General features: G+C 39.6%; 3 protein-coding genes across 4 annotated transcripts; 2 read left to right on the top strand and 1 right to left on the bottom strand.

Moving 5' to 3' along the window:
* Positions 1-4,258: 4,258 nt before the first annotated feature.
* Positions 4,259-9,585, bottom strand: LOC149279360 (pleckstrin homology domain-containing family J member 1-like). The gene is made up of 6 exons (XM_089501295.1): positions 9,492-9,585; positions 5,719-5,786; positions 5,479-5,545; positions 4,648-4,738; positions 4,407-4,470; positions 4,259-4,324 (listed from the first exon to the last, which is right to left on the bottom strand). The coding sequence occupies exons 1-6, from the start codon at positions 9,583-9,585 to the stop codon at positions 4,259-4,261; spliced, it is 450 nt and encodes a 149-aa protein (XP_089357421.1).
* A 1,426-nt stretch (positions 9,586-11,011) lies between these two features.
* Positions 11,012-15,723, top strand: LOC149279359 (splicing factor 3A subunit 2-like). 2 transcript variants are annotated; one of them, XM_089501291.1, is made up of 9 exons: positions 11,012-11,137; positions 12,091-12,162; positions 12,421-12,467; positions 13,129-13,238; positions 13,426-13,475; positions 13,653-13,793; positions 14,548-14,616; positions 15,163-15,349; positions 15,563-15,723. In XM_089501291.1, exons 1-9 carry the CDS (start codon positions 11,012-11,014, stop codon positions 15,721-15,723), a joined length of 963 nt encoding a protein of 320 aa, XP_089357417.1. The 2 variants fall into 2 exon arrangements, with proteins under 2 accessions (XP_089357417.1, XP_089357416.1); XM_089501290.1 differs by having other exon boundaries at positions 15,163-15,367.
* Positions 15,724-16,785: 1,062 nt separating this feature from the next.
* Positions 16,786-21,757, top strand: LOC149279358 (anti-Muellerian hormone-like). Its single transcript, XM_089501263.1, has 5 exons — positions 16,786-17,221; positions 18,737-18,915; positions 19,468-19,588; positions 20,444-20,645; positions 20,866-21,757. Exons 1-5 carry the CDS (start codon positions 16,786-16,788, stop codon positions 21,755-21,757), a joined length of 1,830 nt encoding a protein of 609 aa, XP_089357389.1.
* The last annotated feature ends 2,011 nt before the right edge of the window (positions 21,758-23,768 follow it).

Below are 23,768 nucleotides of genomic sequence, written 5' to 3'. Positions count from 1 at the left end.
GTGGATAATTTTTGGGCCCCAGCATACATGACATCACTATGCCTGTGAAGTGGTGGTTTCAGGGAGACCAAACATGCCATGCAGAGATGAACCTAAACAGGGGTTATGCTTACATATCCCCTTAATGACCAATGACTTGCCAGACATGTCACGTAAAAATGGTAAGTTAATGCCTGAAGAGGTGCCTGGCGCGTCATGACATCACATAAGCTTAGAAAGTGATCCAAGAAAAAAAAAATTATAATAATATTGGATATTACGAAGCCCAAGACAAATATTAGAATCTTTTTAGCAGGTTTTTCATTAGCCATTTTGATGAGTTAACATTTTACCATATATTTTTATTTTTTTAGGAAATTAGATGATATGATCAAAAAATTATCAATAATTGCGCCACTCAGCAGAGGGTGCCACATATCCCAGGAAACTGAACGGCTATTCACACGGCATTTCTTCACACAGTGTGTGCGAGCCATAGCTGTAAGCTTAGGGGGGTGCAGGTTTGTATGAGTGAAACTTCAGTGTTTAGGTGCAGCTACTGAAGGGGGAGAGGGGGCACAGGCAGAGGCCCACAGCATCAATCTGTGGCTTAGCATATAGTGATGGGAGTTATACTACACTACCATCAATGTCTGGCTCAGGTGTTTCAGTCATACCCTTTACTAACAGGCGTATAAAACCAAGCACATAGGCAGCAATCTCCATACACAAATATTGGCGGTGGAATGGGTCATACTGAAGAGATGACTTTAAATGGGTGCAGAAAGCGATCTACGTTCGCTTTCTGCACCCAAACAGTGTTGCTGTAATGCCTCGACATCGTGTCTGGCCCCTCCCCGGGGTGTCGTCAACCGTCACTGCGAGTGTTTTCGCCAACCGCATGATGGCGGCCGTCCTGTGAAAAAAAAAAAAACAAAGTTGGAAAAGTTCACCAGAGGGTCTCCAGACCCTCTAGAGAAGTCTGGCTCCACTTGCAGATTGAATACAGGTACTCCATTCAACCATGCAAGTCAATGTAGCCCAGCTTTCTAATCACAGTGTGATTAGTAAAAATAAATTAAAAAATAAAATAATAATAATAAGAAAAAAAGAACAAAAAACAGTAAAATGTAAAGATAGTTTCCCACTGAAAAAAAAAATATATATACATAAAAAAATATTTTTGTGAGCAAGTCTTAATATTAGGACATTAGCTTAAAACAATTCTCGCATGGAAAGAGTTAAAATACTGGCAAATTAAATGCCCATGGAGTGTCTACTTTTAAAAAATGTATGATTTGATGAGGTAAATTGAATTGGCCGGGTTTAACAATGTCCCAATTAAGGATGGATGGCCACACATCTAATTTCCAATTAGAAAAATGCACACGTCCCAAAAAACCCGACATGCCTGTGGGGTATCACTGTACTCAGGAGATGTTGCTGAACACATATTGGGGTGTCGTGTGACAGCAGGATATACCAGGAGCTGTAAATTCATACATAAAGTAGGTGTGTGGGGAAAAATACACACAAAAAAATACTACTGCAAACTTGAAAGAATGCTGGTGGTACAATGTGTACATGCAAAGAGTTAAAATACCAGCATTTGAAATACCCTGGGGTGTCTAGTTTTCAAAAATATATGGTTTTATTGGGCACACCGAAATGGCCGGGCTCAAAGATGTCCCAAATAGGGCATGGGCAGTGGATCACCTAATGTCAAAGTTCAACATTGAAAAATGCACATGCCCCAAATGTGGCCTTTTTCCCCCCAAACAGCCAGGGAAAACCATTCATGTGGGGTATCGCTGTACTCAGGAGATGTTGCTGAACACATAATGGGGTGTTTTATGATAGTGACATATACCAGAACCTTTTAATTCATACCTGAAGTAAAATGTGTGTGAAAAAAAAAAATGCAAAAAAATGACTACCACAAAGTTTGACAAAGACTGGTGGTAGAATTAGTGCATGGAAAGAGTTAAAATACTAGCATTTGAAATCCCCTGTGGTGTATAGTTTTCAAAAATATATGATTTGATGGGGTAAATTGCATTTTTTCATAGGATGACACTTTCAGAGGCTATAAGTCAGTTTGCGATGTTAGGCATTACGCCTAGTGATTTTTGACTTAAGTGCAGCCATTCAAACCCATTTCATGACATGACCGACACACAGTTCTGGTGCTGATGTTGCTTCCAGAGGCAGTTAGGATTTCTGGAGTGAACAATGCTACAGAGGACAGGCAGTTTTTACACGCTTCAGCTGCCCCACTGTTGTTGCTCTGAGACACTTCCGCTTCACAACAATAGCACCTACAGAGGACTGTGGCAGATCTAGAAGGCAAGCATTTTACAAACGGAAAACAAACAATTTGTGGCAAAGGTTGCATTCTATGACCACGTTTAAAGTCACTGAGCTCTTCAGTACAACCCGTTCTACTGCCAATGTTTGTCTATGGTGCTGGCTGCCTATGTGATGGATTTTATACATCTGTTAGCAACGGGTGTGACTGAATCACCTAAACGCAATATTAGGAGGAGAATATTAGGAGGATACAGGCATCTAAGCAGCATGCCTCCATACCTCTTTAACTGACAATTGTCAGTTTTCAATAAAGTTGCACGGTGACGTCATTGCGTCATTACGCGCGACATCCCCGGCTGGATCGGGTGGTCCCGGTGATGCCCTTCAATGTGAGGGGCAGTTCGCCGGGGTAGGTGGTGATGGAGGTCCACAGACCCCCATCAAGGTAGGGTAGTGCTAGCGACGGCATGGTGCCGTCGTTAGCACCTGACTGGGACTGCTAGCGACGGCACCATGCCGTCGTTAGCAGTCAAGGGGTTAAATTAAATTGTCTACAGCCCATTAAAACTCATAATCCTCCTTTGAAGCCCAATCATCCCAAAACACAACAAGCATACATGTGGTAGATAATTTATTACTCTACAAGGTTCAATATTGTCAATGTTACAGGCTACATTTTCATTACAGGAAGAGATCAAGGGTCACAAATGAACAGCAGGGTTTATATTTTCAATCGGTTGCGATGTTTATTACAGTACATCAAACTTCAACATTATTTACAATCATCAACCACACTTTTGAATATTAGGGGTTACAGATTAACTATAATGTATGCCATGTGACTATATACTTCCTAACTGGGCAATGGCATCAACTTTCCCAGTTCAGTAGTGCAGCCTCAGAGCGTGTCTGTAGCCACTGGCACCTCTAATTTATAGTGTGTGTGTGTGTGTAACATGTGACAAGTTAAAGGTTTTTATTTTCTTTCTTGGGCTAATATACACATTTCGTGTGTGTGTGTGTGTGTGTAACATGTGACAAGTTAAAGGTTTTTATTTTCTTTCTTGGGCTAATATACACATTTCGTGTGTGTGGGTGTGTGTGTGTGTGTGTGTGTGTGTGTGTAACATGTGACAAGTTAAAGGTTTTTATTTTCTTTCTTGGGCTAATATACACATTTCACATGTTGATGACCAGAATATACGTGGTACCAACTTAAGTCTGTTTTGTTGGTATATGGCTTATACACAGACAAGGTTGTATCAATTGTATCAACAGTGCCTTTCATGTGGTTGTAGATCTCTAAAAAACAAATCTGCATGATCTCTTCTTAAAATAGATTGTCACAACTGTGAGATGAAATCAACTTGTTTCTAAAATTACTAAGGTGGACATGTGGATAAGCGTAAAAAAAAGTGCTACAGATGCTTGATACAATATCATTGCAAAGAATTCTTCAAGAGGCTAATGCATTTCTTGTTTTTATTTCCTTTTATTTGCCAACCTGCCCCCCCCCCCCCGATTTACCAATGCATCCCTATACTTGCCCCCATGCTCCAGACTCCCTGGTGTCTAGCGGGGGCAGCCAGTGGACGTCTGCGCGATACGCGTAGGCAACCTCTGCTGCGGCACGGCACTTCCGCCGGGGCTTCTATGATGGAGTTGAAAACATTCTGCCCTATTGGCAACAAAAGGTTTAGTGATGCTTTGAGGCATTAGTGGGTCAATTATTAAACATGAAATGGGCAATATTCAACGCATAGTGATTAATGTTTGTATTTCCTGAGTTCTTCATATAATAATGGCACTCTAAAACTGGCATAGTACCGATGGCACAAACAGTCATTTTCACTACTGATGAGGTCAGGGGCCTCAGTTCATTAAAGAAACACCATGATAGTGAAGTATCAGGCGTGAGGAACATACAGCCAAAGTGAAGAACTGGGGAAGACAAAATGGCTGCAATGGCTCAGATGGTTGCAGGTTCTATCTGCAAACGAGACTCTTCTGAAATCCCGTACTGCTCCAAAGGGTCCTGCACCCAAAGGAGAGAAAATATTAGGCAAGGGAAGAAAAAGAAACATTTGACAAAGGAGGTCGCAAAAGCAGTTACTCACCTTCCCGGTCATCCTGAGTATTTCATTCCGATAAAACACGAGACTTCTCCTCATAAACTCGTAACTAAAACAACAATTTTTGTGCTTTGAGGATGTTTCTTTTTCAAGCATTGCAATAAACAAAATCACGATAGCCATTGTATCTAAGCGGAAAGTCAGGGAAGTTCACCAAAATGAAAGCCTATCCTCCACAATAACAAGTTTCTATAGACATTTTGTAGGACTGCTCTTTGGCACCCACCTTGCATTGGTCAGCGCTTCTACCCATTCGTCACGCTGCTCCGAGCTCGCACACTCAAAAGTGTATTTTCTGTCTGGCTCATCAATGAAGTCTGTAGAAGCAAGAAGTTTACAAATGCTTATCTTATCCATTCAACATTTTCTCTTTAAGATCGAGTACAGTTGTGATTTTTTTTCTTCCTACAGACTTGCTTTGGTTGGTTTCTTGGGTGTTTAATAGCTATTTTCTATCTTTTTTTTTTTCTAGAATGTCTGTGATTGTGCTTGTTTTTCCCCCTGTAAAAAAAACTATCCCATTGTAAAGGTCTGGAATCAAGGTCAGTAGCAACCACGGGGGACCTCTTCATCCCACAGACCAATATTGTAGAGGCCTTTAGGAGGGGACTGGATACATTCCAGGCACAGACATTAATGGACACAGTATTTGAAATTCATTGTGATTAAAGGAACAGTCACGTTAAATTTGTTTTAGCAGCCATGCAGAGTGATTGTCCTTGAAACACAGGCCGACTGGTGACGCTCCGATTATTTTTAAACAAAAATCCCTGAAAAAAATTTGATAAGCTATTCCTTTAATCTCAAACTCCTTTTATAAAATATGATGTTATATTATTAATAATAATAATAATAATAATAATATGTTAATAGAAGTTCCTTCTGGCTTCCAGTGCCATGCATAGTGTTGAAGGAAACCGTATTTCTTGTGGTGATTTATTAGACTCCTGCAATTCTACCTTAAAACATGTGCCCCGTGTATTAGTGTGCCTTAGCGTCCCCTCTCCTCATTTTGAGCAACACACAGAGGCAGTCTCTCTCTCCTCTTTATACTCACATATGGAGAATGTTGTTCCCACGTCCTTTATCACTTTGCAGTGTTCTAGCAGCATTGCTCCTATGGGCTAAGAAGAAGAGTAAAAAAAGAAGGAAGATATTTTAGTCACAGACATAACATTAATAATATACCTGCATATTCAAAGGTCATCTTGGATAAAGCAGAAAAGGAACAGAGGGGCAGCGATCACATAAACGCTTACAGGATATTGGTAGACTTTGTAAAGAGGGAGTTTCTTACCTCTTCTTCATCCGTCCTGAAGTAAAAGAGAAAATTGGCTACCAATTTCACTAGTCGTTTCTTCAGGGCTGGATGAAGGGATGAGACATTTTGCGTAAGACGTGGGATGTGTGTTGGGACAAGTGTGATGCAATCATTCAAACACCAAAATAGATGTGTGCATTCCCATAAACAACATATTTTTGAGTGATACGATAATGCTACAACAACTAAGAGCAGATTTAGGACTTGTATTAATCACATTACCTTTCTTAATGTTCACTCACGTGGTTGTTTTATTTACTTTTATTACTTGATGAAATATTGAAATAACAGATGTGATATTATTATTATTGTTGTTTTAAATAGCGCCATCAAATTCCGTAGCGCTGTACAATGGGTAGACAGGACATAACAAGTAGTATGTAACATAACAAATTGACTAACAGAGACAACAGGTGAGGAGGGCCCTGCTCAAACGAGCTTACAATCCAGAGGATCTTTATAAAAAGATAAAAAAATTCTTAGGTACTATCCACAAAAAAAAGGACAAGATGACAAAGGATAATTGGACCAACGCATCACTACTTACTACTATATTTGCATCAGTCGTGGTGTTAGTTACATTACCATAAATTAGAGAAACAGGGTGTCAAACCTGATCCTTTCTTACTGCAGCATTTGCCCACAGCTCAATGATATACAATGCTATGTATCATCCTGGAAACATTGATATCTTTCCAGGGCTGGTTAACCAATTCTCAAGAACGCATTATTGGACCCAACTTTTGAAATGATAGCCCAACATGATTGTAGCTTAGGAAACCTCGGGTAAGGGGATAAAGGATGTGTTTTGATTGACACAACTAACTTTAATACGGTACTAGAAATATATACGGTGTGTTCGTATATATAATATTTTGTAGCATTAATTTCGACCTGATCTATTAAGACTATGCTTACTGCATATTTGTTATTTGAATTTGGATGCTTTGAAGTCATTTAATATTTCTACAGACTGTAAAACATTTTCTAAATAAAAAACAAACACATAAAACAATGTTTATGGATGGAATAAAAACTGCCACTGCTTATTTTGGAAGAGAAAAGCCAAAGATAATTGGCTGAGCTAGAAGTTACATATTAAATGTCATCAGGTAGGTAGGATGATGGTTGGGAGTAATGGGAAGGAATGTCGTACGCTTCCATGAACAGGTGGCTTTTCAGAGAGGTTTTAAAAGTCGCGTACGAGGCAGAAAGTCTGATGGAAACGGGAAGGGAATTCCACAGGAGGGGTGCGGCGCAGGTGAAATCCTGTATATGGGAGTGAGAAGAGGTAACAACAGTAGAAGATGGCCGCAGGTCGTGAGAGGAGCGAAAGGGACGGATAGGGGTGTATTTGGATAGGAGGATAGAGATGTAAGGGGGTGCCGAGTTGTTGAGGGCTCTATAGGTCAGGGTCAGAAGTTTAAATTTGATTCTGAAGGGTATGGGGAGCCAGTGAAGTGATTGGCATAGCGGGGCAGCAGAAGAGGAGCAGCGGCAGAGAAAAATTAATCTAGCTGCAGTGTTGAGGATGGATTGAAGCGGTGAAAGGCGGGAGAGGGGGAGACCGGGAAGTAGGGAGTTGCAGTAATCCAGGCGGAATATCACAAGGGAGTGGATTAATAACTTGGTGGTTTCTTGTGTGAGAAAAGGGCGGATTTGGGAGATATTTTGCAGGTGGAGGTGGCAGGATTTGGTGAGGGACTGGATGTGAGGGATGAAGGAGGAGAGAGCAGAGTCAAGGGTGACACCAAGGCAGAGAACTTGGTCTGTTGGTTGGATAGCGTGGATATACGTGTGTCACAATTATTGGCAACCTTACAAATTCATATGAGAAAAATATATTTGAAGTATATTCCCAGTGATATTTTTCTAGTCATATTTCCTAGTCGTTCACCATAATTGGTAAGAGCAAGAAATATAGCTGTGATGTGCACCAAAAGCTGTTGAGATTCACAAAATAGGAAGTGGTTGTGACAGAATGACCTGTCATACAAGGCCCAAAGGTAGTCAGAGATGGCTCCAGCCTGGCTGCCATACAAAGATTGCACAGGCAGGAACTCCATTGTGTAAACTAATCCCATTAACAGGATGGCTGCCAGGGGGAGATTCAGTAGCTAAAGGGGATTAAAGGTTGGGTTGTCTACATGTACCTGTTTATCAATGTAAATTTGTGTTAATGAAGTTCTGTGGATATATGAGTCTATGTTTTACAAGAATAAACTGTTCATTCCTGCTGTACTCAATTCAAGGTAGTTGTATCTACTTATTGGGTACACACAGCAGGGTTCCAAGGTGCGCATGCTGGCTGGTGCTGGAAGTGATTCCAGGGACAACAGGAGGATACATCTGGGTGATCTCTGGGAGTTACTACAGCTCTCTTGGTGAACCCGTTACAGTGGCTATAAGAAAATAGCAAAAGTATTGAAAATACCCATTTACACCATCAGAGCAATAATTAGGAAGTCCCAGTCAACTGGAAATGTTATGAATCAACCTGGAAGAGGACGTGTGTCTATATTGTCTCACTGCACTGTGAAGAGGATGGTTCGAGTGGTCAAAAAAATCTCCAAAGATCACAGCTGGAGAATTACAGTTGTTAGTTGTGTCTTGGGGTCAGAAAGTCTACAAAACTTCAATCTAACGTCACCTACTTCCCAAGTTGTTTGGAATGGTTTCAAGAAAAAAAAGCCTCTATGCTCATACAAAAACAAGCTCAACCATCTTCAGCTTGCCAGACACTACTGGTACTTCAAATGGGATTAGGTTCTAAACTCAGATAAAACCAAAATAGAGGTTTTGGGCAAAAAAACACCAAAGTGAGTTTGGCACACACAGAGATATAGCGATATGGAGTAAGTACCTCATGGGACTATAAAATATGGTGGTGGCTCTTCAGTGTTTTGGCGTTGTTTTTCTGCCAGAAGACCTGGACATTTTGTTAGGATACATGCACCCTACCAAATGTCAACAGATGTTAAATGAACACCTGACTGCCTCTGGCAGAAAGCTTAAAATAAGCCATGGTTGGATCCAAAACATACATTAAAATCAACACAAAAAATGGTACCGACCACAAAATCAAGGTCCTACCATGGCCATCAAAGTCCCCTGACTTGAACCCCATTAAAAGCTTGCGGGCTGGACTTAGGAGAGTCCACCTGCTTTGACCTTGAAATTTGAAGGATTTAGAGAAGAGGAATGGTCTCAGATCCCTCTCCAACCTCATCAGGCATTATAGGAGAAGACTCAGAGCTGGCAAAGGGAGGTTTAGTATTGACTATAATGGTGCCAATAATGTTGCCATGCATACATTTATTTGTTTGTTTTAGACCTGCGTTGTGTTTGGAATAGTTTGATATCTACAAGATCAGAGTATTTTTTAAAGAAAAGAACAAACGGTTAAACAATAAAGACAATTTTCACAGGCTCCTTTGCTTATATTTGCCAAGGGTGCCAATATTTGTGGAGGGCACTGTATATACACCCTGGTAGCCCCAGAAGTAATGTGTGTTTTGACCCTACCTTTAACCACGTCCCCTTACAACGGTGCACAAATCTGATCATCTGAATTGTTCGGGAGAGGTATGTTAAGTGGAATGAATAAAGACGCAGATCCTGAAAAAAGTTTGTCTCTTGGGTTTGTATTAGTTATATACGGCTCATTTCAATCGGTAAACATTTTGGAAAAGTTAGGCATCTAATCATAAGATTGGTGATGACATGTTGTATTTTGGGGATACACTCACCACACCCTTTCTTTGGGCCCTTCATATTCAGTTCATCTGCTTTCTCAGCTCTCTGCCTGGAGAGGGACAGCAGCTCCTTCTCATTATAACGCATCCTGATCCGGCAGCATGACCTGGGGATACCGCCGGAACTCGTGGACTGGAGAACAAGGAAACATATATTCAATAATACTGGGGAGGGGATACACACCAGAAATGAGGCAATCGCATCTGTAACAGACTTTATAGCTTATCAGGGAAACCAACCCCACCACCCTTGCAAAGTACTGTTTATAGATTGTTTCTTCAATTCCACATACAGATACTTCCTATAGTTTGAATAAACACCCTGTACCACCCAACAATCCAGCAAACATGGAAGGACGTTTACACACCTATGCAAATCACACGAAGTCCATTCAAATATTTGTATACATACCCGCTATGTATCCTTCACACCCGGAAATAAGCCTTGTGTTAGCCTGAGTAAAGTTGTTTTTGTTGAGACGGTTCGTCACGTCCGATTTTTTTTTTTTGTCCCTGCATTCACTTCCGGATCCGCTATCGGCACGTAGTAGGCTGTGCAGAGGTGGGAAACGGTGGGGAGAGGAGGTAAGTGCAGACAAACAAAGATTAGGGTGGCGAACGACATATTGGGGCTTTGCAGAGCGGCCCTCTACACAAGCAGGAAAGCGATACGCGGTATTAGTAACCAAAGCATCAAAACCGGAAGGGGTAAAAGCCCGGCTCCCACATGGGCCCTAATGCGCCTAAACTCTGTTTCCTTGCGTGTGTCTGTGTTTTAAAATATCTGCTCACTATGACCCACTTCTATAGCCAGGCCGTAGGGTTTATTTTTGGGGAATAAAGTAACACTCCAGCCATCATATGCGCTTCGTTGAATATGATAGCATACAAGTCCCTTTTGCGAACGCATGTACCCCCATTCTACATTCGCCCTTTTACCTGTCCCACAGCTATTTTTCGTGCAGAGGACGTTCACTCGAACACATCTCCTTGCGCTTGATATCTAGCTAGTTACCCCTAGTGCTGGCTCTGTTTTGATCCCTATGCAGGAAGTGCAACTATCGTGGAGGAGCTCTGCAGCTTCTCCCTGAGGTGAAATGTAACAATTTATATGAAAGTACTTAAAGGGGCTTTCATATTCGTTGTCAAGGGTTTTTATTTTTTTCCTATAAACGACTGCATTTTATCCAATATTAACAGCATGCTGCTATGCAGACGGTAGTCTGATGTTGCTTTAAGCGAACTGGGCACGAAGCAGTGGCTTCCATAGTTTTAACTTGAGATCACTTTTAAAACGGTGGCACATAACGAGGGTTAGCTGCAGATTAAATAATGTATAATCAAGCCTGTCTGTCTCTTTGCGGAGGGTTGTAATGAAGCTCCTAATTCCAGATGTCATATGGGAAGAAATAAAGACATAAAAATGTAAGCAAATATTACTAACAATATATATATATATTTTTATTTTTTTAAAAGGTTTTTGATCCTGCTCGGCTATCAAAAACATCCCAATCATGGATTTCCAACACCGAGCTGGTGGAAAGACCGGCAGCGGAGGGGTGGCATCCGCCTCTGAAAGCAACAGGGACAGGAGGGAACGTCTCAGACAGCTAGCTTTGGAAACGATTGATATCAATAAGGTACCCGGATGTTTGCTTATCCAAAAGTATTTTAAAGAAATGCTATGTAACGCTTGCCTTTCCTATATTCTACCAAATGTTTCCATAATAAAAACTTTAAACCTAATATTATAGTGTTTGGGAGTACAACTTGTGTGTATTAGAACAAATTGGTTAACAACCAAGACTCTTTTTTTTAAAATGTTAATTACAATAATTATAACACAACATTAAAGTGTGTTTTAATTGTTTTCAGGCATTTTTTTAACACAATCATCAGTAGAGCAGATATGCACATTTAGTTAACTTATTGCCAAGTTAACAGACTCAAAAATAATTTCCGAGAACTCTTTGCAAAATACATACAGAGGCTCATTCTGAAAATCTGTTGATCATTTGTTTATTGTTTAAAAGCTGATCCATAAGTGGGCAATGAATTGACCGTGAGGTACCCCATGTTTGTAGTACTGGTATGCTATCCCTCTCTGTCAAAGAGTAAAGCAGAAGTGTGAGCATGCATAGCAAGAAAATGATATTTATATTAGCAGAGCCGTTCTTAAGTGGTACTTTTACTTTTGAAACACTTTGTATCACTACTACGTAGACTAGATGAGATTTTAATGCATAAACATAAATTTTAACAAAATGACAATTTACCAATTACTTGAGGTATTGCATTTAATACTCATAATTCATCTAAAAATCACATTGTATGTGAACATATACAGCCATCCTAATATCTATGTAAAAATTGTGCACCCTGCTGTATTTAGAGTTTTGGGTGTAATTTTCTTTATACCCCCTCAGTATTGCTCACTATTGCTAACATTGTCTCTTTGTAAAGAGTTGCTACGACTAATCTATTTTCTTTTTTTGAGTAAGCACATAGCTCTTTTTTGGAAGAACTATACTGCAAATCAAGTGAAATATTTTATAATTCATATGCCTATTTGCTTTTTTTTTTTTTTTTAAAGGATCCTTACTTTATGAAGAATCACTTGGGTTCTTATGAATGCAAACTTTGTCTTACCCTTCACAATAATGAGGTGAGTGGAATTCTTAAATTAAAATTAGCTGGGGTTTGGGGTTTTAAAGATGGGGCTCTGAGAAACTGTTGATGAAACTCCTAGAAAGTGGAGGTGGGTTTATCGTATGAGAAAAACTTGTTTGCTCTTATCTGATGTTAAAAAAGGTGTTTTGCCAAAACATTTTTCTATTTTTTTAAGTTTCTTAATTTATTCTAATTAGAAATTGTCTTTGCCATATCACTGACTCGAGTGCAACATTCTCTAATCTGTCTACAGGGCAGCTACCTTGCTCACACCCAAGGAAAGAAGCACCAGACCAATTTGTAAGTTACCTTCTGAAATCTTTTGTAATCTGCACATATGGCATCACCTTACTGGGATTCCTTGTCATATTGTACAGTTTAGAGTCACGTCTTTGAGGACTGGCAATATTAGTAGCAACTAGTAACGGCAGGGTTGAGGTGACAACTGTTAAACATACTGAAGTCTGTGTTGACTCAGTCCTCGACTTGACTATTGACTATGTGCTGAATATGAAGGAGGGACATTTAAGGCTAGGCATACCGTTGTGTCTGTAGATTTGTTTCCTCCTTCAGTTTTAATGCTTGGCTAATTCCTGCTGTTTCATACTGAAAAATCAACCTGTTGTGATGCATGGTTTGCAGGACCTTTTATTAGGCTAATATTGATAAAAAATAAAGTCTCTGTATTTAGGCCCAATATACATGCCTATATTGTTACCTCTTAGATGAGAATTTTATGGTTAATCTGTTGCAGTCATTTTGGCCGCCAAGCCTTGTAAAACAAATTGCCTCACTGCATATAATATATATCATATAACTACAACACAACTTGAAATTGGAGATGAGCAGGGTTATCTCCATTAGCTGTACAAAGCCTTCCTCATAGCACACATTGCCTCCCTCACAGCAGATTCTGAATCTACTTTACCAACACTTCTAAACGCTTTTTTATTTTTAAAAGGGCACGACGAGCAGCAAAAGAAGCTAAAGAGGCTCCTGCACAACCTGCCCCAGAGAAAGTGAAAGTTGAAGTAAAGAAATTTGTAAAGATTGGTCGGCCTGGATATAAAGGTTAGCTTTTTTCAATAATTTTAACTAGTTTCAGTGTCAATTTTGGGTACTCTCAAAGTGTGGGACAAATGTTATTGTGTGAAAGCAAGAAGTGCGACCTTTGAAGTTGTTGGCCAAGGTGTCATAATAGGGGTGTGCGATTCAGTGAAAAGTTTGTATTTATTTCCGTTCTTCGATCCTTTCTTAGTTACGAAGCAGAGAGATGCGGAGTCAGGACAACAGTCCCTACTGTTCCAGGTAAGAAGTCTTTGTCACTATAGCTCACACTTAAATCTCTTTCACAGTTGACTTGCCGCTCCCTTTATTCTTTGACGGTTTTTAATGGATTCAGATTTCCAAAATCATTTGTCTTACACCTTGGAGAAATATGTGCCGTTCTTTTCCTCAATACTATGTTCTTTGGCTTTTGTTCAGATTGACTATCCAGAAATAGCAGAAAGTATCTTTCCCAGACACCGCTTCATGTCTGCATATGAGCAGAGGATTGAGCCCCCAGATCGGCGTTGGCAGTACCTTCTGATGGCAGCAGAACCCTATGAGACGATTGCATTTAAGGTGTGTGTGTATATATATATATATATATATATATATATATATATATTTGCTGCTGTAATATATCGACAGAATTAGCCCAAAGTGGCAGTACGTGGTACGTAATAAGATGAGCTGCTCCACCATAAAAATATACCAAAAATACTTTTATTCCCAGCATATATATCAAAAACCTATATAGTCCAATAACTTAATTGCCTACAGGTCTCAATTGACCAATCAATGTAATGCAAAAACAAAATATACAGTCAGTCGCACAATAGAGACAAGGGCATATATAAAAAAAACAAAACACAGGACAACCCTCAATGTTTTGACTAAAAAGCTTTCCATGGAGGTATCCTAACGATGGACTAAGGACCAGGACCTTAAATAACCCTTCCTCCGTGTCATACCCACGTGGCAGTGTGGGAGATCATCTTTATGCTACAGAAACTAAATGAATGGTTGAATACTACATGTAGAAAGGAAAAAATCCCTACTGACACATAGATGCAGCCCGAAAGACTGCCCAAACCTAGCATTTAAGTGGAGCAACTCGTAATAGTATGAGAAATTAATAAAGCGGGCAATAGAATTAATTTTGTTACTGATTTAACAGTTGTTGGGGAACTGCTAGAGAGCTAGCACCCTTTTCCTTTTGTACATCTGTGTTGGGATTGCTTTACTGTTGTTGATAGATAAGATAAGACTGCCTTTAAAACTGCACTTCATGCTTACCATAAAACTTATTCTCATTGTCTGCCCGCTATTCCAGGTCCCAAGCAGGGAAATTGATAAAGTAGAAGGGAAGTTCTGGACTCATTGGAACAGGGAAACCAAGCAGGTAACAAACCAATCACTGCAATGTGGGTGACAGTCAAATGCTTTGCCTCCAAATAAACTGCTTCTGTGTTTCCTGTAACATATGAAAAAAAAATGAAAACCTTTGTTTTTAAGTAACTGAATTTTAGGCACAAATGAGAGTAGTGACTAAATCTGATAAATAATCCTTAATCATTATGGCGCAACACCTTTAGTTTGATATTGTTCATATGGAGAGATTTATTGAAAGACATCTCTCTGGTTTAAATCTGCTTTATACAGAGCCACCCAGACATTGCTTTTGGGAAGAAGCTCACTAGAGTTGACCTTTCAAATAAAATTTTTCTGTTTATAATGTGCATTACAGAAATTATATTAAATTAAAAACACAGATCTGTAGAACCCTTTAAAAAATATGAACATGCCTCATTGGCCTTTATAATTTTAGTTTAATGGGAAGGTCTTATAGAATACATTTCCCCTTTTGCATACATGTTTGAGTGAAATGATTGTTCAGCTGGTTATTAACCAATATCTGCAGTGACTAATTTTCTTTTTCGTATATCAGTTCTTTTTGCAGTTCCACTTTAAGATGGAAAAGCCTCCACCGGTGCCCAGCTTACCTCCAGCACCTCCTGGTGTTAAACGACCACCTCCACCCCCATTGCTAAATGGAATGCCACCGCGTCCTCCTCTGCCAGAAACCATGCCACCACCTCCTCCTGGGGGAATGCCATTGCCTCCAATGCCTCCTGGTGCACCAGCTCCCCCTGGTCCTCCCCCACAACTTCCACCTACACCAGTAGTGCCGCCTCCTGGAGTACCACCACCTGGACCACCTCCGTCATTGCCTCCCCCAGGTGTTCCACCTCCTGGAGTTCCACCACCACCTCCTCCTAATCCTTCTGTCCCTCCCCCCGGAGTTCCTCCTCCTGGCATACCGCCGCCAGGTATCCCTCCACCTGGAGTCCCCCCACCTCCGGCTCCTGGCGTGCCACCCCCACCAGCTCCTGGTGTGCCACCCCCTGCTCCTGGCGTTCTACCTCCAGGACCTATGCCACCCATGTTAAGACCACCCTTACCCAGTGAAGGACCTTCAAACATCCCACCACCGCCTCCTACTAACTGATTCTCTCTAGTCTAAAGAATATTTTGTACAATGGTTTTATTTTGTTTTTGTTTTGAATCATTGAATAAAGTGCATCACTTGAATAGATTCTGGGTTTCTGTTTTTCTGAAATAAATGGCTTGGTTATCGCCTCGGTTGAAAATATGGAATCCTCAGTCGAGATAAATAGAAGTATAGATAGTGTTTTGAGAATAAGTTTTTGAGTGACTGTTCTGGGGGGGAAAACAAAGGTGGCTGTGTAGAGTTGGTCATTTTTGTTAGTGTCAACGCACTGTGAGCCTTAAAACTGCAGTGTTTCGAAGTAATTTGTTTTCTAATGCTTTTTGCGAATATGGACTTTCACTTAATTGACGGAAAACACGATTAATAGGTAGAAAATGGCTACACTGATAACGAAAAGCAGCATGCACACTGAGATGAAATTCAAATCCTGATGCATAGATTTAAGTTATTTGGGGCCGTTTTAAAAACTAACTGGTATATATTTTTCTAAGGGACTTGATCATGTTTTTGTATATTCACGTGCCCTAGAATTGTGGGAAATAACATCCTTTCATCAGATTGTTTCAATACTTGCTGTTTGGTGTACTAGAGGGTTCTATGATAATTCAAATATGAAGCCCATTTCTTTCAATAGAGGTATTGTTACCCTGTCTATGTTCAAGGACAAGGTACCAAGGAATCTTTCACAGGAGCTGCTTTCTAAAAATAAACTAAGGGATGCCGTTCCATCTGCAAATATAAATAAATGGGACAACTTAGATTGGGAATACGCATCCCACAAGGAGCTCAAGGTCTCTGCGTTGCCCAAAACGCGGGAACGTCCCTCCCTGCAATGCAAAGTTTGGCAGCATCTCCTCATCTCGTAACAAAAGCATCACTGATGTGACAACACCCCTTGCTCTCCAAGGTGCAGCCTTTCTGTTTCCAGAAGGTAAACTGTCTGGTTTGCAAGATGCCACAGTGTCTTATGGTGCTTTTCAACAAATAGACTTTACTTTGCTGAGACGGCCATTGGTTTTGTCTTTTTTTTCTCACCCCCCCCCCATTAAGGTAATAGGGATGCTAAGTGTAAGCTGGTGGTTGCTGTCACTGCCCCTTTTGTGCCAAACTTTGCCAAGCAAAGTTGGGGATAGGGATCTAGAATGGACAGGAGAGGATAGGATAGAAGAACCCAGTCTTCAGCAAGTAGTGTTAAACGAAACCGTGAATCCTGATGACGCACAAGATGCTTCGCAGGACCTTGAATGTGGGCTGAAAGAGAGTCAAGGATCTGGACCTGGCTGGGGCAATCTGGAGACACATGGCGTTTTCAGAAACCTTGAGAATGCGTTCCTGGATGGAGTCAAACAAGAATCATGGGAAACGGGAAACCTGGACAAGTTTGGGATGTGCACAGATGATAAGCCATTAGCCACGCTAACAACAATGAAACACCTTGCAAGTATTCTCACAGAGCCTCAAGGGAAGCATTTGGTGGTCCTTCACCTGGACAAATGTAAGTTGGTCTTCTACCTGTTCGCATGTTTAACTTTATCCATATATAAAACTAGCTGCAACCCATGTATCTTTCTTTTCACAGCCACAAGTGCTGATCTATTTCTTCTATGCCTAAATTACTTCCCCTGTGCTAACAATATACAAGTACTTCCCTCTGTTTAACAATATATTATTGGGGCGACCAGTACATTGTGCATCTCTACAACACAAAGAGGGACCACTGAGGTTTTGACAAACCATATGTTTCAGGAAAATTGCTGTTCCTCTTGACAATAGAGCAACTGGGATCTTTAGCATGTTGTGCGATTTCATCACATACAACCAGTTTCTATAGCTACAGTCTGTGAATGCCTTTGTCTTTTGGTAATTCTGCAATCTTTGAAAAACGTGAACGAGGCTACGTTTTTCATGATTGGTGAAGTTATTTCCAAAAAGAATTTAGATATTTGTGCGTTAAGTTATAAAAGTGTTACATTTTGCAAAGCAGAGAAAATCCCAATATGTTCACCCAACAAAGCCTATCAACATTTGAAGACTCTTGGCTATAGTGAGTGCCTCCTGCAAGAAGGTTTGAGGTGGTCCTGCATAATGCATAGATAATGGAATTTCATGCAACTCAGTGACCAAGCTATGCATTATGCAGGGCTTTCTCCACTTTCGAGCTGACCCTGTATAATGCATAATCTAACGGGTAAGGAGACTTTCGAAAAAACCATATTGTACAGGGCCAGCTCTTTCTGCAGCAGAAGCTCACAGGGTTGAGCCGTCATGATGAATGGTGAAGGTAAACGGCTGCAACACGACTCCTGCGAACTCTCTTTAGTAAATAAACTCCTTTGTGTCTTTGTAAACGTACAATATTTCATTCAACCGGTAATATAGAAATCTGTTGATGTTTTAAGCTCTTCCCGCAGTTATCTGCCACATGCATCCATTCGCCTACACAATATTTCCCTTCTCTTTCAGACCGTTTGCAATTTTACTTACTGTCTATAATATTGTAGATAGCATATTAATTACAGCAACATTCAGTACATTTCTCTATGCACTGCAGTGTATTTTTAAGACTACACATCTTTCTTTTTATTGATATGTAGATTAATATACATCTCTCCCCATTTTGGTGTATAGTTCTGTTCTGCGCCCAAATAAAAATGAAGCGCTGATTCAGCCACTACTTCCCTGCCACTAACCCTCAAATATTCAATCCAGTCATTGAATATTTACAGGCAGTTTTAATTTCCAACTTTGTCAGAACACTTGTGTGGTTTCATGAGTTAACACATACTTTCATTTCATTGTCTTATAGATTATACCTTCAATCTAAAAAAAAATTCTAGATCTGTTTAGCGCTAAACATTTATCTGTCAACATATATCTTATTTATTTTATACTGTCTACACATAATGCTGCATTGTTGCTGTTCTGTACATTTTCATGAACTGTCACTTATATGCATTTGGCTTGACACTGACTTACAAGAAATCAATGTGCTTATTTTCTTCACCCCTAGTGGAGTGGGAGCCCAGCACCAGCCTGCAGTTTATGGGTACAGTACAAGAACACATCTTACCCTTGATACAACATTCTCACATGTTGATGCTTGTCTTTTACCTGGACACACAAAAGCGCAATGCCAAGAGCCACACATCCAAAATTCTTGTATCGGTGGAAGGTGATCCACATGGCCAGGTAAGAAACAGCCATTTAACAATATGACTTACACTCTATTCCGCATTTTTAAACAATCACAATAACATTTTCTTTAAATATGGTGTAGTTACTATGATCATTTCTTCATGTTGCACCATGAATATACATACTGCCCGGGGTATGACACCCAGTTCCTATATACAAAGTAAAGAGCAGAGAAGGGCTGGGTAGGAGGACAAGTGACCTCCGGTTGCCCTTCTCAAAACGTCTTGGTTCTTTGATGCAAGCTTTTTTTTTGAGTGCTTGAATTCCTTTATTTATTTTTACACGTAGGCACCTCGGTGGTTGTATCAACAGGATTTTTCCTGTGCTTCTTTTGTGGGGTTTCTATGCATTTCTTTTTTGTATTTGCCTATTTGGACAGGAGTGAATTGTGCACATTGATGGCACTGTCCGATATGTTTGGGGTGCTTTATTACTGGATAACTTGGCTGGACATGCCCCCTGGGCTAAATTTTGAGCTTTTAAAGTTGAACACTTATTGAGTACAGAGGTTACTGTCTCTCATGCACTATGACCCATTGTCTGTAGGTTGTCTGCATGTCGTTGGACACTCACTATCTCATCCTAAGAGTCAGAGAGAATGTAAGGAATATCATTTCTCAGGATCTGCAAATACGCCTATGTGTTCATATGAAAGATCATTCAAACGGTAAGTAACGTGATGGAGGAGAAAAGCAAAAAAATTTATGAGTTTTGTTGGTTAAACTTAAACAGTTACACTTCAATATATATGTAAGTTGAACATTTTCAAAGCAATGACTACAATAAAATAACAGAAAGGAGAGTTAAAATATGTGGGCAGAAGATCTGTATAGGACGCATAAGTTATTTGAAGGATACATGCTACATACTAACTGAAAAGAACAGATGTAGCTGAAACAGATTCCCTATGGGTAGCATATCACATTCCACTTGACCCACCATGCCAAATAAATGTAACAGTTATGGAGCTTTGCATTTATTGGTGTTCACAGCATGCGTAAGTTGAGACGTCAACAAGTTGTGGCCAGACGACGGGAAATTACTGACTGGCATTTGCAATGGTAAAATAATTACAGATTATAGGTCAGAATTTCAAGTAGCATCCCCTGCCTCTAACACACAAATTTATTGGTGCAATGAAGATAACATAGGAAAATCCAATAATATTCATATACATTGAGTTTAGGCACAACTTTTACATTTACTGTAGTCCATGTATTCTTCTTACCTACTTGTCATGTCTACCTAGCCAAGCAGCTAATAAATTCCAGTCATTAATTACTGATCTCCACTGTAAATGATTTATCCCACATCTCGTGTTCTTATCCCTATTAATATTTTCAGTAAAAACAGTCAATATTGGAAAGGAGTGCACAACTTGAGGCAGAGAGTATGAACACTGGAGGGTTGTTGATGTTCTAAAGGGTAGCTTATCTACCCTAAGGTGTTCACTTATGGGATATGTTTTAAAAGTCCATGTTTTGACATTAGTAAATTTTGAACTCTTTTTCATGTTTCACAGCAATAAGAGAAGTTCTCATTTATGTCTCGTTTTTGTCAGGACTTGCATTATCAAAAACTGAAGCTCAGAGGCTTTTCTTTGGTACGGACAAGTGTCTCACCAAGATGTATCCAGCTTTATTCATGGTTGTAGGACACAAGCACCAAGCAGCAGCTTCCCTCCCAGTCCCTGGTGGCGCTGACCATGGGAACGTTGATATCAGGTGTGGGTTTATGTCTGACATATCTATATCTTTCTGCTGGTGATATCCAAAAATGAATTTGTGATTGCTCACAAGTTCTAAATATATAAGGATCTATATATAGAAATATAAACATTATATATAAGTTGTTTCTATGCTGCGTGTTGCAAAGTTATTCTGACATACCACTTATCTAGAGTCCATCATTTAGATATTCTCATTCATATATGTTTGTTTTTAGTTTGCAAGGAAGCATGGCAACTCTTCCTGCTGTTGAGAAAGATGAATTTTTGGAGACCCTGTCCCACTTTTCATCAATAATGCTGAGGTCTAAAGGTAAAGCTGCATCCACTATCCACCTTCCACTTGACCCTACCGATCACAGCCTTGGAGACTTGCGTCCTCATCTCTTCAATGTTACAGAGGTTGAAGCATTGGAGTGGTTGGTTGAGTCTCAAGAGCCATTGGTTTTTCTCTTTCTACCAGGGAGTAAATGTCTGTTGGCCACTAAATTCCAAGAGAAATTGGATGGGGCATTGCTAGAAAGAATGACAGTGAAAATTCAGAATATCTTGGAAGAATTAGAAGAGCTCTTATCCGGAGGAGAACATGTCCAAATTCTTCAACATCTTTTAAGTTTTTGCCATGGCCCCTTTAACGTTAGTTATTTGTCCACAGAAGAGAATTTGCCCCAGTTGGGAAAAGGCCAGCACAGGAAGCTTCATTCACTGATGCTTCTCAAAGCCTTGCAGACCATACGTTCTTATTGGCAAGACCGCACAAAGTTATCCAGGCAACACCGGGGGGCTGGAGTCAAACCTCACTGTCGTCTCCAGGAGCTAATCATCAACCTTAGACCATATGCAGAATATAAGAACATTCACCACCCAGATAAAATAAACATAAACAATTGTGTGGGACCTTGCCATTTCCCACAAACGACCCAGAGTGATTACCAGGCCCATGTTGTTCTGCTAATCCAGCTCCAGGAGAGAAGGCAATTGGATCTTACTAGACCCCCCTGCTGTGTACCTGTGAAATACCAAGGACAATGGCTTATGGTAGCAGATGAAAACGGCCTTAGGCTTCAACTTTATCCTAACATGGTTGCCAAAGAATGTGGCTGCCGATAAGTGCATGAAGTCCTACGCTCTTGTCAACTGGTTTTAGGATGCTGAATGCCTTGATTGAAGATGTTAGTGTGAAATATACTTCTGCAAAAAATGTACTGTACTTCTTGTTCATGTACTGACAGCTTTTTTTTTTTTTTATTTAGAGACTACCTTTGTTTCTAATAGTCTATGCTTTACATGTCTTTAACAGCAGGTTGATAGAGCATTAGCAGTTTCTAAATTATTTTCCTAACATGCAAGCAATAGCTTCATTTTTTAAGCTTTTTTGTGAATATCCAGCAAATGATCAAATGCATTATTTAAATGGGGCTACTGGCAAATAATTTCCCACAAATCCACTGGGCTCTGCAGTATCTGCAACCAAGTTAATAGTTTCCAGAATAAAATATAATGTATATTTACATTAACTGATAGAGTATTAAAATCCATCTCCTGTTACCCTGGATTTGTCTTGTACTTGAGTCTTGTCCATTATTTTGCCAACAATATTGTATGCTTCTAGTGGGGCAGAAGTGACAAAAGCCCTCCAGTGTATGGAGCACGGCAAGCAAAATAAAATATATGTATGCAAATATGGACATGTCTGAGTATGAAACATGAACACAAAGATTTGGTTACTTACCTATCGTTGCATGGCCTCCCTCTTTTGCTCTTTTAGACACAGTATAGTGTTGATCGGTGCATTCCTCCTATACAGCCTTTTACAAGAACTCTGGCTCGTACAAATTATTCTGAGCACAGTACATCTGACCTAATCTTTGTTATATATTTTTGATGTTACTAATGTAGGGCCCAAAACTTCGGGCTTTAAACATGACAGTATTTGTTCAAATCATTTTGTGAACTACCTGTTAAATCCCAAATGTGAATTGTACTTCTATATTAGATGTTGCATGGTGTAAGGTAAGACAATAATTTGTGCTTGTATACCACTTACAATCTGTGTTTGGTTTTTTTTCCTACCACAATATTTGCCACTTCTCTTTGTGACAGAGTAGCATAACTAACAGCTCAATAAATTCCTGATACCTGTGTCTGCCATCACATTGGCCTACATTTATACATTCACATGTAAACATACTAAAATAAGGAAAATAATTCAATTTTAGATATATATGGGATTTTAAACCAAGTTGTATGAATGTGACTTTCATCAAATCATTTAATAATAATCATTGCAATAATGATGTAACTAGGAGAGCTTATGGTATGATACAAAGTCAAGACGAGTACAGCACTCTGATGGCATCTTTGATGTTCTTCTAAAGGAATGTAAGAACAGTTTATACATTTTATGGTCTAAGTATGTTTAACAGAGGGTCAATTATAATAATTCACCTATACAAAAATGAACTACAGCTAAGGACAATAATCACTGCCTTTCAGAAATCAAGAGTGATCAATTGAAAAATGTCCCTTTTGTTGACAGACTGTTTGACCATCTGGTTTTCTATGATACTGCTTGTGGTAAACCGATCATATTTGGTCTTCAGTCTCACATACCCATCTTTGCTAACACCTCAAAGATTTACAGATTTAAATCTCCTCTTTGCATAATCTATACAATACAATCTATAATCTTTATTTGGAGCAAATCTAAGTAGCATACTTACCCCCAGATATGTCACTTCTAGTTTTAGACTATGACACGGTTTCCTTTCATTTGTATTTCAAACATTCTATCCTCTTTCAGTCTATTTAATCTGTATTCTCATGTATTTGCATGTTTGTATATCTCCCTACATCTTGTCGTTCACTATCGTGTTCTCAAGGCATGCCGATGGTCCAGGTTGTTTTTTTTTTTTTTAAATATCCCTATTGGAATAGAATGCGGTAATAAAATGCTGCACTTGATCATTGGTTTGGGAAACACTGCGCTCTGCTAGATATTTTGAGCTCTTTTTAAAAGTTATGAATTCTACTATTTAGTGCAACAAAATATTTATATATTGTGTATATATACACAAAAAAACATCACTGAGATCATTGTTTTTTTTAATATTCTCAGTAA

Source organism: Sceloporus occidentalis, unplaced genomic scaffold, assembly GCF_023333645.1.
Source record: "Sceloporus occidentalis isolate IW3139 unplaced genomic scaffold, rSceOcc1.0.p SCAF_169, whole genome shotgun sequence".
Taxonomy (NCBI): Eukaryota; Metazoa; Chordata; class Lepidosauria; order Squamata; family Phrynosomatidae; genus Sceloporus; species Sceloporus occidentalis.
The sequence above is the reverse complement of the archived record's forward strand: the minus strand, read 5'-3'. Positions and strand labels throughout refer to the sequence as shown.